Below are 13004 nucleotides of genomic sequence, written 5' to 3'. Positions count from 1 at the left end.
CTTTACTGCTGTGAAAATTTAAGCTGTTATACTTTGACTTACTTTTCAAAAGGTATTTATGACAGAACTTAAACCAGCCACATAATATCAAATACAATTCCACGGTTAGATTTCTTTAATTTTAAAATATCTATAATACAGTATATATACTACAACTTGTGGTAAATACGTTTTTTCTATGTACAACGTTTATTTGTACTGTAATTAAACATTATTTCATTTATTGTATATTTACTGCATATGTAATTTCATGAAGAAAAAATAAATATAAAAAAATAATACGAACAAATGCCAATAAAAAACGCAAACGTAACTGAGTAAGTAAAATGCCGAAATATGTTTTACCCTATCCTCTCTTCGCATCGTGAAACCTAATCGTCACATGACTCGTACACTAGCATGTTATCTGACTCAGGGGGGGTGAAATCTGGCAGGGGGGCGAAATTTGCCATGACATCACCAACCTCATAACCACAGGTCAATTTGGGATCTTTTAGTTCTCTGACTGCGGTTCTGCTCTGTTCATTGCTTTGCTGCAACTGCGCTGCTACACCATCAAAAGCTTGTCGAGCCACACCTTCCTCAATGTTCAGGCTGGGCCAACGCATTGACTAACACACGTCTCTTCATGCAGGCCGAGTACACATCTTCACTGCATGTCTCTCTCTTCTCTCGTTCCGCCTTCATGGAACACACTTCCTCCCCTGTTATTGCTAACGCTTTCTTTTATGTCCCATAACTGCCGCACAAACCAGGTCACCTGATTTCACAACTCCGGGTATTCATGGGACTTGAACTTCACTATTTACAATAATTCACAAAGACAAACGTATCAGTTTTTAATTGTAAGCTAAGGATATCAGTCTCCCACCTTTTCTTTGCAACGAGTGATTAAGATTTTAAATCCGGGAAAAGCAATTTAACTGAATTCACTTTTTTGGTGTTCAGTTTGAATAAAAATAAACAGCTGCCTCTTTTTTTTTTTTTAATTTTTTTTTTAAAAAACACTGTCAATGAAACAGAATCATCGTCTCAAGAAAGTGATCTTTTTTCACAAATCAACGCTTTTCCAAGAGTTTAATTAAGAAACAGTCGGCTCAATATAATTTTAAAAGGGACATCTCCTGACCAAAACTAAAAAACTAAAAGGAAGAGCCCTACCTATAATACACAGAAGGCTGATCGTGAAAATCTTGGGCTTGCCAGTTGTCTGATTTATCCAAAGTCACATTCTCGTGGAATGGCCCAGTAGATAAAGTTCATAACAACTGCAAAAAATCTCCCCTGGTGGTAAATATCACAGAATACAAAATATTCATCCAACTCTCTCTAAAGAAATAGCCTGTACAGTGAGTGTCACCTTGCACAATGCCAGATTGCTCTTACCATATTCACCCTGGATTTCTGCAGCATTCTCAGGTCTGGGCTGGCGCCCTGTGTACAGGAAGCGTGTTACGCCAAAGGGCTTCAAACGCTTTGCAATTGATAAACCTGGAAAAGCAAAAATACCATCAGCCAATTCAACAGAACACTGGATGATTACAGATGTTTGTTCCTTTTATATGTTGTTATTAATTGAGTTATACTGGGATAGAGCAGAAGTTCGTATCAGGGGATACAATGGTCAACACCAGAGTATGTTAGTGCAAGGTTTGGGTATCCTGCCTCTTTTCACATCCTACCTGCTGTGGGTATTTTGCTACAGCTGTCACCATATGATTATATCATTGGAAAGTAAATTACAAATACTTAAATAAATAAATAATACTTAATAAACATCCTAGTGTTTTTTTTCTGTTTGTTATTTTAGGTTTATTCTGTCTGAATGCTCTAGCAGTCAAATCCCATGAAGCAAGACCAACGAACTGAGGTTTCTGATTGGCAAACTATCTGCGTGTAACCTCGTTTTCAGATTTTTCTTTATATTATATGACATTATTGTAGAACACAATACCTATCCTTCCAAGTCCCACCACTCCCACAGTGCTCCCAGAGAGGCCATATCCACACAGCCAGAGGGGCTTCCAGGTGCTCCAGCCTCCGCTTCAAAGACAGAGCAAAGGGGCAGGTTAGATGGCCTAGTCAGCAAATGACTGATTTGGATGTCACACTTCAAGCTCTTTCCCACTGCACCAGAAATTAATCAGTATCCTAGTATGGTGATGTTAGAGACACCAGCTTTTCGTTTAATTAAATCTTTTCAGGTCCCCGGTAGCATCCACAATCCTGTCCAAAGATCATTTAGTCTATTTAATTAAAAAGATTCTTATAGGGGCTCCCGAGTGGCACACCCAGCAAAGGTGCTCCACGTGAAGTGCAGGATGCGCCCTGTAGCACTGTAAACCTGTAGCCTGGAGATCGTAGGTTCGAAGGGGGGGGGGGGGTTGCGTCGGTGAACTGGGACTGGGACGATAGTAATTGGGCATTCGACCTCTCCGCTCCGCTCCGCCTGCACTAGAAGACTGGCTCTACCTCCTCTCCTCTCCGCTCCTTCTCCACCCTTGCCCCGCAGTGGTGGAATGACCTTCCTACAGATGTCAGGACAGCCCAGTCCCTGACCACATTATTATTATTATTATTATTATTATTATTATTTATTTCTTAGCAGACACCCTTATCCAGGGCGACTTACAATCGTAAGCAAATACATTTCAAGTGTTACAATAAGAGCAAGAAATACAATAACTTTTGTTCAAGCAAAGTACAAGTGTGACAAACCACAATTCAATAATACAGCAGATAATAGTGATAGTGACATCAGGATATGATTAAATACAAAGTACTACAGGTTAAACACTTGGCAGATTACAGTATTCTGAAGTACAGGATTAAATGCAGTAAAATAGGGGGCAGATAAGAGCAAAATAAAGCACATTTACATGAAGGGTGATAGTGTCCCAGGATACAAACAGAGGAGTTCTACAGGTGCTTTTTGAAGAGGTGAGTCTTAAGGAGGCGCCGGAATGTGGTCAGGGACTGGGCAGTCCTGACATCTGTAGGAAGGTCATTCCACCACTGCGGAGCAAGGGTGGAGGAGCGGGCTCTGGAGGCAGGGGAGCGTAGCGGAGGTAGAGCTAGTCTTCTAGTGCAGGCGGAGCGGAGAGGTCGAGTGGGGGTGTAGGGAGAGATGAGGGTCTGGAGGTAGCTGGGTGCAGTCTGGTCAAGGCATCTGTAGGCTAGTACAAGAGTCTTGAACTGGATGCGAGCGGTGATCGGGAGCCAGTGGAGCGAGCGGAGTAGTGGAGTAGCGTGGGCGAAGCGAGGCAGAGAGAACACCAGGCGGGCAGCAGAGTTCTGGATGAGCTGGAGCGGACGGGTGGCGGACGCAGGGAGGCCAGCCAGGAGGGAGTTGCAGTACCTTCCGGCACCTCCTTAAGACTCACCTCTTCAGACAGCACCTGTAGAATTCCTCTGTTTTTCACCTGGGACACTTATCACCCTTCCTTAAATGTGCTTTACTTGCTCTTATCTGCCCCCTATTTTACTGTATTTAATCCTGTACTTCAGAGTACTGTTATCTGCCAAGTGTTTAATCTGTAGTATTTTGTATTTAATCATATCCTGATGTAACTATCACTGACACTGTTTATCTGCTGTATTATTGAATTGTATTTTGTCACACTTGTACTTGCTTGAACCAAAGTCATTGTATTTATCTTGCTCTTAATTGTATTATTACTTGTACTGTGATACTTGAAATGTATTTGCTTACGACTGTAAATCGCCCTGGATAAGGGCGTCTGCTAAGAAATAAATAATAATAATAATAATAAAAAGAAAATGGCTGACCGGGGGATATAATTAGTCCAGAATTTGTATTGAAGTTCTGCTAGGACAACTGGGAATATGTTAGGATAGAATTAATGTATATCTTCAAAAGCACAAAGAATGTCATCACCTTGAATCCGGATTACAAATAAGTTTGCTGATTTCAACAAATCCACATGACAAAAACACACAACAATTTAGTACAATTGCCTGTCTCAATGTGATAAAGTCCCATGTCTGAATGGCCTGGGGTGTTCAGGGATTGAGGTGCATTTGCAGAACCTAGAGAATAAGCACTCATGGCGTATGTAGCCAGTTATACTGTCCCTCATCTTTCATGAAAAAATAAAGATACATACCCTACCATACTTGGGCATGGTTTGAGTGCTGGACCACAATGCAACACCCCTTTTGTACCACCAACCCCACTGGTGCGCTTCTAGAGGTCAATCATCCAAGTATTAGCCAGGTCCAAGCTTGCTTAGCCTCCAAGATCATCTGATAAAGCTGCAAACTATCAGATCAATTTGCAATGACTCCTGAAGTATCTTCCATTATCAGAGGGTCTGTGGGCCGTTACCCTACACTGTTCATGGTCTACTAGCCAGTTGCCCATTAATAAAAGAGCAAAATTAAGATAACTTACTTTTTAACTTCCTCCACAGCCTCAGGTAACCTACGTGCTGTCGCAAGCAAGAGAGCCACTGTGAGCTCAGCAGTGGCATCTGTCAGCACTTCAGGGGTGTACCCCACACGGATTCCTCTGCAACACAAAGGTGAACAAGTTAGTGTGCTGCCTCAACACTTAAGCCTAATGCATTGATCTGTTACTCTCAGGTTGTTGCTCTTAACACCCTGCCTATTTTCATACTGTAACCTATACTTGTGGATTCACAGGGCCTTTGCCTCAAAATATCTTCATATTTGTGGTGCATTAATAATCCACAATGCAGTCACAAAAGTATTTTGCTTTGAGAATTGTAACACTAAGAGACACAAGTGAAATACTCACCGCTGTTTGATTTCATCGATTGCAAGGTGATCAAATCCTACTGAGAATGTGCTGATAACCTTCAGACTGGTCCCTAGAAGGGGTTTCAGAGAAGAATAAACATTTCTACACAGAAATTATATTCAGATTTCTTCTCTCCTAACTGTTGATGTAACACTGAATTTTTTGTTGTTTGACTTTGGAAAATAACAACACAGAGACATTTTTCATTTCAAGAGTAGAGCTTTTTAACACAGACAGAGCAGAGAATCTAATCTCACAGAAGTAGCCATCGGTAAGTGGGTCATACATTGACAAAGCTGAATATTCAGAGCCAGTTTTAAGACACAACTTTGAAGTCCAATCACGTCCTTGTATGTCACTTACATGTGAGTGATGAGGAAAGATCACTGCTTCAGTTGAAAGGGATTAAGACTGTAGTAATAGCAGGTCCTCCACGGACTATATTACAATACCGTAAGTGAATATCATCATGCTGCAAGTACCTTCAAATGTCTTTAACTGCCCTGTTACCTTGAGTCTTATTGCAATTCCTCAACTCGTGTTGGGGGGCTGCTCTTCAATTCTTGTTGTCAGCCATATATACCGTCTAGATAACCTAGGCTAGATCAGCCATATACAGTGCCTTGCAAAAGTATTCAGACCCCTGACCAATTCTCTCATATTACTGAATTACAAATGGTACATTGAAATTTCGTTCTGTTTGATATTTTATTTTAAAACACTGAAACTCAAAATCAATTATTGTAAGGTGACATTGGTTTTATGTTGGGAAATATTTTTAAGAAAAATAAAAAACTGAAATATTTTGCTTGCATAAGTATTCAACCCCCACACATTAATATTTGGTAGAGCCACCTTTCGCTGCAATAACAGCTTTAAGTCTTTTTTGGGGTAAGTATGTACCAGCTTTGCACACAGTGTCGGAGTGATTTTGGCCCATTCTTCTTGGCAGATTTGCTCCAGGTTGTTCAGGTTGGTTGGACGACGCTTGTGGACCGCAATTTTCAAATTGTGCCACAGATTCTCAATGGGATTGAGATCAGGACTTTGACTGGGCCACTGTAGGACATTCACCTTTTTGTTCTTGAGCCACTCCAATGTTGCTTTGGCCTTGTGCTTGGGATCATTGTCCTGCTGAAAGGTGAATTTCCTCCCAAGCTTCAGTTTTTTAGCGCACTGAAGCAGGTTCTCTTGCAGTATTTTCCTGTATTTTGCTCCATCCATTCTTCCTTCAATTTTAACAAGATGCCCAGTCCCTGCTGATGAGAAGCATCCCCACAGCATGATGCTGCCACCACCATACTTCACTGTAGGGATGGTGTGTCTTGAGGCATGGGCAGTGTTAGGTTTGCGCCACACATAGCGCTTTGAGTTTTGGCCAAAAAGCTCGATCTTGGTCTCATCTAACCACAAAACCTTTTCCCACATCGCAGCTGGGTCACTCTCATGCTTTCTGGCAAACTCCAGACGTGCTTTCAGATGGTACTTTTTGAGTAACGGCTTCTTTCTTGCCACCCTCCCATACAGGCCAGTGTTATGCAGAGCTCTTGATATGGTTGACTGGTGCACCATTACTCCTCTCCCAGCCACTGAACTCTGTAGCTCCTTCCAAGTGATTGTTGGCCTCTCTGTGGCTTCTCTCACAAGTCTCCTTCTTTGGTCTTCATTTTCCTTCAGATTCACAGCCTGACCAATGATCCTTCAACAGTGGGGTTTTTATCCAGAAAATGTGACAGCAACTTTAATGGTTCACAGGTGGAGGCCAATGGTAAGGTAATTGTGTCCTTGTTAGGGCAATTTCTTTCATCGGTGTAAACTGGGAGCTTCCACAGCACAGGGGTTGAATACTTATGCAAGCAAGATATTTCAGTTTTTTATTTTTCTTAAAAATATTTCCCAACATAAAACCAGTGTCACCTGACAATAATTGATTTTGAGTTTCAGTGTTTTAAAATAAAATATCAAACAGAACGAAATTTCAATGTACCATTTGTAATTCAGTAATATGAGATAATTGGTCAGGGGTCTGAATACTTTTGCAAGGCACTGTATACCGTTTAGGTAACCTAGGCTAGATCAGTCAAAGTTACTTTACAGAAGTATGCGCCAGTGCCATCTAGTCATCTTCCAAGTTTGCTTTTGTTTTGCTGGCAATACACTGCTGTGCACTAGATGGTGCTGGCACTAAGTAATATAAATATAAATGATCTTCCCAACATTACATATGTTTATGACAGACAACTAGTACTGAAGAGCAGATCCTGAACTCATAGTCAAAGCACCCAACAGACTTACAAATAATAATGTGACTGCATGTCAAAGCATAACGGAACAAAAAAAATATAGAAGTAATTTGAAAATACTTGGGGGGCCATATTTTCAAAGCATTTACTCCAGTCTTTAACTCCTATTTTTTGAATGAGGTAAAACACCTATTTTTGTTAATTGACATGATTTTTTCTCCTTTTAAAAAAACAAAAACACACAGGAGTTAAAGAATAGAGGAAACACAGGAAACACTTTGAAAATATGGCCCTTAGAGCTAGCCCTTTATTGCTTTTTTTTTTCCTTTCTGTTTTGGATCACTGCCATATTTTACTATCAAATACCTATACATTATTCCAAGAGACATCCAATGTTTCAAAAATAAATTATAATCCAATTTAAAACTAACCATGAAGAGACACCAAACTGCTAGCGTTTACTATAGAACTGTTTATCTGCCAAACAATGTAAAATTACAGTCAATGCTGATTATCCAAATTATATATTAATAAGGGCATCCATCCATTATGAACCGATCTGAGAGCACAGAACTCAAAGGCTGCACTCACAGTGGGTCTGTTTCAAACGGACTTGGTCTGGTTAGTTTTGGTTGAAACAATACATCAATGTGCTTGCTGTCCACACTTATCTGCGAGCAAAGGTACAGAGTTTGCTTCGATGTGAGCTAAAGTTTGTTATTTTTTGGTCCTTCTTTTTTTTTAGAACTGAGTTTGTTTGTGTAACAATGCAGTTCTCAAGTGCAAATCCCTGTTCAGGCCAGGATTCACAGCAAAATAAAACTAAAAGGAATGTAATCTAGCCATCTCACTCTATCAAAACCCTTCCTTACCCTTTCACCCAACTTTCATGCTTTCGTTCCCACTCTCCACGCACCACAGGATCCTCCCAACTCGCTTCACAGCACAGGCCCCTTTCTTTCAGCCTGTCACTCGTGGTCTCTCAGCATCCATTCAGGTTCAAGTCTCCCGCTGCAGGGGCATGCCTTTCCTATTTAGCCTCAGTTGAGGTCCCGCCTACCACCCGGATTGACCAGTTAGATCCATTCCCTGTGATCCTCTGGCTCCCGTGAAGAATGACTCTGGCTGGTGCATCCCTCAGCAGCAGACAAACCCCCCCCCCCCCCCTTTTTTATTTCTCTCTCTCTTTACCCCACCTCCATCCCTACTCTATAATGGTGTGACCCAGTCCCTCACAATACATGCAACAGATAGGACAGGACAGGACAAGACAAACAAACAAACAAACAAACAAGATGTTTTCAGCAAGCGAATCAGACTTGGTGCGTTTGCCAAACAGACCGAGACCGCCTCTTTAGGTGGACTCGGTATGGTTTGTTTCCCAAGCAGACTTTGTTGTTCACACTTCACACCAAAACGTACCGAGTGCAGACAAAACCATCCAAAACAAACCCAGGATGAACAAACCCCAAGAGGTTAAAAGGCTGGAATCAAAGTAGTGACCTAAATGGGCAAGGTCAACCAGACATGATTTTTATGCAGAGCTAATCCTGGTCAGCATAAATTGACCTGCGGGGGTACTCTCTCCCCAGGTCAGAGCTCAACCAAGCGTTACAGGCTGTTGGAGATTGTGTCCTTTGGGATGAGATGCTGAACTATCTAGGAAATTAAGGATGCCACACCCTTATGTAAAAAGACCAGGGGACATCTGGTTGAGATTTATCCAGAGTAGTGACAAATTTAGGCAGTTAGGAATTTGGACGTTTCCTGGAGGCCTTCTGCTCTTACATAGCATGTGGCATCTTCATGTAAAAAGAGCAGAAGGCCTCCAGTAAATGTCCAAATTCCTAACTGCCTAAATTGTCATTACCCTGGTTAAATCTCAACCAGATGCCCCCTACCTCTAAAAACAGGAAAATACTTTAAAACTAGATGTTACATCCCAGGAGATTTAAAATATCTTCAATGTAATACAAAACATAGAATTTAAAAAAAAATTACCTGCTGCATCTAGCACTTCTTTATCAATCTTGTCTGAGAGAAGACAGATGAGACCATGGGCCCCTGCAACTCCTCTCAGCAGCTCTACTTTGGGTACTGGTTCATTAGAGTCCCACAGCTGGACATCAAAGCTGAAACACATATGGTTGTTTGTATATTCATGATAATAAATCACAACCAAACAACTTTCAAAATTCAAACAACTATTCATTCATTTTCAATTAGCTGAAAGGTGTACAATTAGTAGTACATTAAACGTAATAAATCTCTCAGGAGTGTTTGATAGATTGTAGCCTAGACCCTTATCTACAGTTCCTGCAAGCTTCATTTTGTGCCTGCCATTGGTTGATATTTAATTGTAAATCGAGTATACTCACCTGTTAAATTGAAGCTGCAGTGAACTGGTGCAGCTGTAACTGATTCATGTTAATTAACCAGTTTGGCCTAATAACACATGTGACAAGTGCAGCACAGGTGAATTCAATACAGATCAATACTGAAATGTGCCCTTTATAAAGTGAAAAACAAGAAAACCCAACTATAAGTCAACTAAGGTGTGTCCTTAAATCTGGTACATTAAATGTTTGTAGCTAAAATTCTTGCAGTTTATTTGATATTGAAGACAATTTGTTGCATAAATAGCAAGTACTTCCAATGACTTTCTCGTTAAAGACAACAAAGCATGCTGTGACCCATTTGCAAAGCATTGTGGAGTGCGCCGCACCTTAACAAAGAAGCAGATCTAGGACCGCCAGAAGCTGAACTTTGTGTATGGCCAGAAGTTATGTTACCCTTATATGGAGTTGCTAGCCCATCGTCCTCCTGACCAAGACCAAACATCACCTTCAACACAAAGTGACCCCGAGTAGTCTAGTTCAGAGAATCCAGCCCTCAAGCTCAGAGCCGGATTAAGTTTAATGGGGGCCCAGGGCTGTTACTGTTTTGGGGGCCCCTCTTTGCACAGTCATTTGTTCCCTTTGCTGTTTTACTACCACCACACTCGATTAACATTAATGTCAAATTATTCAGTCATAGCTGATCCATATTTCACCCGATTCGATGTTTGAATTAGCGCCAGTTTTGAAAATTAGCATTGGCCACAGCGTTAGTTACTGGCATTTTCAAATACAAAATGTGAAATGCAAACTGCAGACTCTTTTGTGATAATAGCAAGTTATCTGGAAATGTGTTGTCCTTCTCTCTTACGAATATGTAAGTGTATAATCTGTTTATAATAAATATATATGGAACCAAAAAATGTTTAGCAAATAATACAAGGAGAGTACACAGCACTTTTTTTGTAATTTTTTTTTTTATTAGATTTTTTTTATTATTATTATTATTATTATTATTATTATTATTATTATTATTGTTTGTTTTTTGGGGACCAAATGAGGCGGGCTGTGTTTTAAAACAACCTTAAAACAAAATGGAAACCGGTTTAAGAAAGCTGTAGGATATCAGTAAGTTGCAAAAGGCCAAATTGGAACTCGGACACAAACATGCTGCCTCTGGTATTTTAATATGAATTTGTTTATTTGCACTTGGAACAAGAATTTCTCAGTCTAAAAGAAAACTATATGGAAACAGACACAACCCGAAACTACTACCAAAATAGAGTGAGAAAAAGGTGAGATTTATTTTTATGGAGATTGCCCCACTGTAATCCATATCTTAGCTCATGTGTTCCCCAACGTCGATTGCCACTTAGAAAAGTGTGAAAATTGTCCATCATTTGAAGATTTCAAGAGTCATCTACAACAACATAGCCTGTTGGACGCAGTGGAGTATCGGAAGTGGACTACAACTGACAGATCCACCCTTCAGACAATCAATGAACCTGTTGATCAGTTCATAGAGACTTTCACAAGATTTTACAGAAAATTTCACTTTCGTCATGCAAGATGAAGCACAATTACACCATTCGAACAACTCTTAAGCAACCACACATTCTTTCATTTGCTATTGGCGATACAAAGATGGGAATTCTCAGCACATCTCATACGTTGCAATATCGGAATGCGCTGACAGAAATACCACTGGTGGGGACAAATTTAAACGTGCACAATTCTGTATTGATTTATATTTAATTCACCTATATCTTTTTGTTTTAGACAATTGTGTAAAAAGGGTGCCTTGGCTAATTCATTAATTTATTAACAGCTGTTACAGCTGCACTTTCACTGCAGCTTCAGTTTAACAGGAAAGTATATTCAATTGCAAATAAATATGTTTGTTTAATTGTATTAGGTGTGTAATCGCTTCACTTAGAAGATTCTCCTGACACTGTATTCAACTTTGTGCTGTGCCTCAACTAATGGCAGGCACAAAATGAAACTTGCAGGAAATGTAGATAAGGGTCTAGGCTACAATCTATCAAACTGAAAAAAATGGTCAAAGGTCACATATTAACACAACTTTATCATCTTGTATTTCACATCAGTTTTTATAATGAATAGATAGTCCTATTTGAGAGCTTTAAAACGACACCAACACCAGCTTTCTATGTCAATTCTGGAGGAAGTTTTGAAACAGTAAAAAACTTGATTTTAAATGTATTAATGTGTATTTCAGCCTGTATTAATTTCATATATTGTTTGACCATTATATTGCATTGTTTTTGACTTTCTCTATTCTTTAACACAGATGTTAGATTTCAGCAACACACAAACTAGTTTGTTCATTACATGCAAGCCATTTGGATACTGCCATTTGTTATAACATTAATGCATTTATGACAACAGTTTTTCTTTTAAATGTTCTAAATTATTTTTGGGACACACAAGTACACACCAATATACTGTAAAACACTACAGGCACTGTTCAAGTCATGTGACACTGAAACGCTTTACTTAAACATAACCATGTAAAAAGCCAAGCCTTATTTTTCAATTCAACCTTATACATTTTTAGCATTGTTTCATACAATAGACAATTTCAAAATGTTCGTTTGATATGCAACTTAAACCAGTATTTATGAGTTATTTGCTGTGTTGGCTAACACATCACGTGTTTATCTGACAGCTACGTTCTTTCGTGACGCTAACCTTGAAAAGATACTCACAAGGCTTATTTACACTCAAACTATACGATTCTTCAATGTCTATTACAGCATGCAGTATCAGCATTTTAATACCAATGTAATGTTTTAAGTATAGATGCTTACATTCCAGACTGTGACAATACTTTCATTCCTTCCTGTGGGATCCTCCTGGTTACGAACACCTTCATAAGCTTCTGAGAGGCAATCATTTTAGCACAAAAAAAGGAAAACTTCAGCAGATCACTGAGAAAGGTGACTCTCACAATGCGCATGCCCCATTTCAAATAGCAGGCGTCACGACAAACTGAGAAGGGTATCGCTGCAGACCGCAGGCAAGCGTACCTCGTCGAAGGTACCTCACTCAGTCATCATACCCCAGCGGCAGAGCTCGATCGCACATGAGGAGGGTAATCTTTTTCTTTGTGTTTTGAAGGTAAGTAGTGATCAGCGGTCCAGATGAACTGCGTACCTGCCGTTTGTACGCATTAAAAAAATCCGAAATGCACACTAAACTTAAATGTAATGTTTAAAATAACGTATACCAATTTTGCTGCACAGCTTCCTGCCTCCCCTCGGCTCCCCTAAAACTTCCACTAACAACTACGGCTGTGTGCCAGACCGCACCCTTGCTCACTTGTTACCTTCCCCTGAGGGTTAGAAGTACTATGTTCGCCATCTTAAGGGTTGTCCCAATTCCTTAGGGAACGAGTGAAGGGTGTTTAATGTGCCCTTCACTGCACCCTTTTCAGGGCAGATATACATACAGCTCTGCTCTAGGTAATAGTGTAGTGGACTACGCTATCACAGACATGGACCCAGAATCTATTAATGCATTTATAGTCCGGCAACAAAACCCCCTATCAGACCACTGCCAAACAGTCCTGTATCTAAAAACGAATCCAAAACTAAATAATTCAAACCCGACCCCACCCGC

At 40.1% G+C, this 13004-nt stretch overlaps 1 protein-coding gene across 1 annotated transcript in view; it reads right to left on the bottom strand.

Annotated features, from left to right (window-relative positions):
- grhpra (glyoxylate reductase/hydroxypyruvate reductase a) overlaps window positions 1-12369 on the bottom strand; it is a 42863-nt gene extending 30494 nt beyond the window's left edge. The window contains exons 1-6 of the mRNA XM_034036056.3: window positions 12194-12369; window positions 9028-9158; window positions 4781-4853; window positions 4415-4531; window positions 1955-2043; window positions 1387-1491 (exon numbers count right to left, since the gene is read on the bottom strand). Of these exons, the coding sequence (XP_033891947.2) occupies window positions 1387-1491; window positions 1955-2043; window positions 4415-4531; window positions 4781-4853; window positions 9028-9158; window positions 12194-12342 (664 nt within the window). The 5' untranslated portion in view covers window positions 12343-12369. The remainder of the gene's footprint in view (window positions 1-1386; window positions 1492-1954; window positions 2044-4414; window positions 4532-4780; window positions 4854-9027; window positions 9159-12193) is intronic.
- Between the last annotated feature and the right edge of the window lie 635 nt (window positions 12370-13004).

The sequence above is a fragment of the Acipenser ruthenus genome, chromosome 1 (genome assembly GCF_902713425.1).
Source record: "Acipenser ruthenus chromosome 1, fAciRut3.2 maternal haplotype, whole genome shotgun sequence".
Classification (NCBI taxonomy): Eukaryota; Metazoa; Chordata; class Actinopteri; order Acipenseriformes; family Acipenseridae; genus Acipenser; species Acipenser ruthenus.
This window is presented reverse-complemented; position numbering and strand designations above follow the sequence as displayed.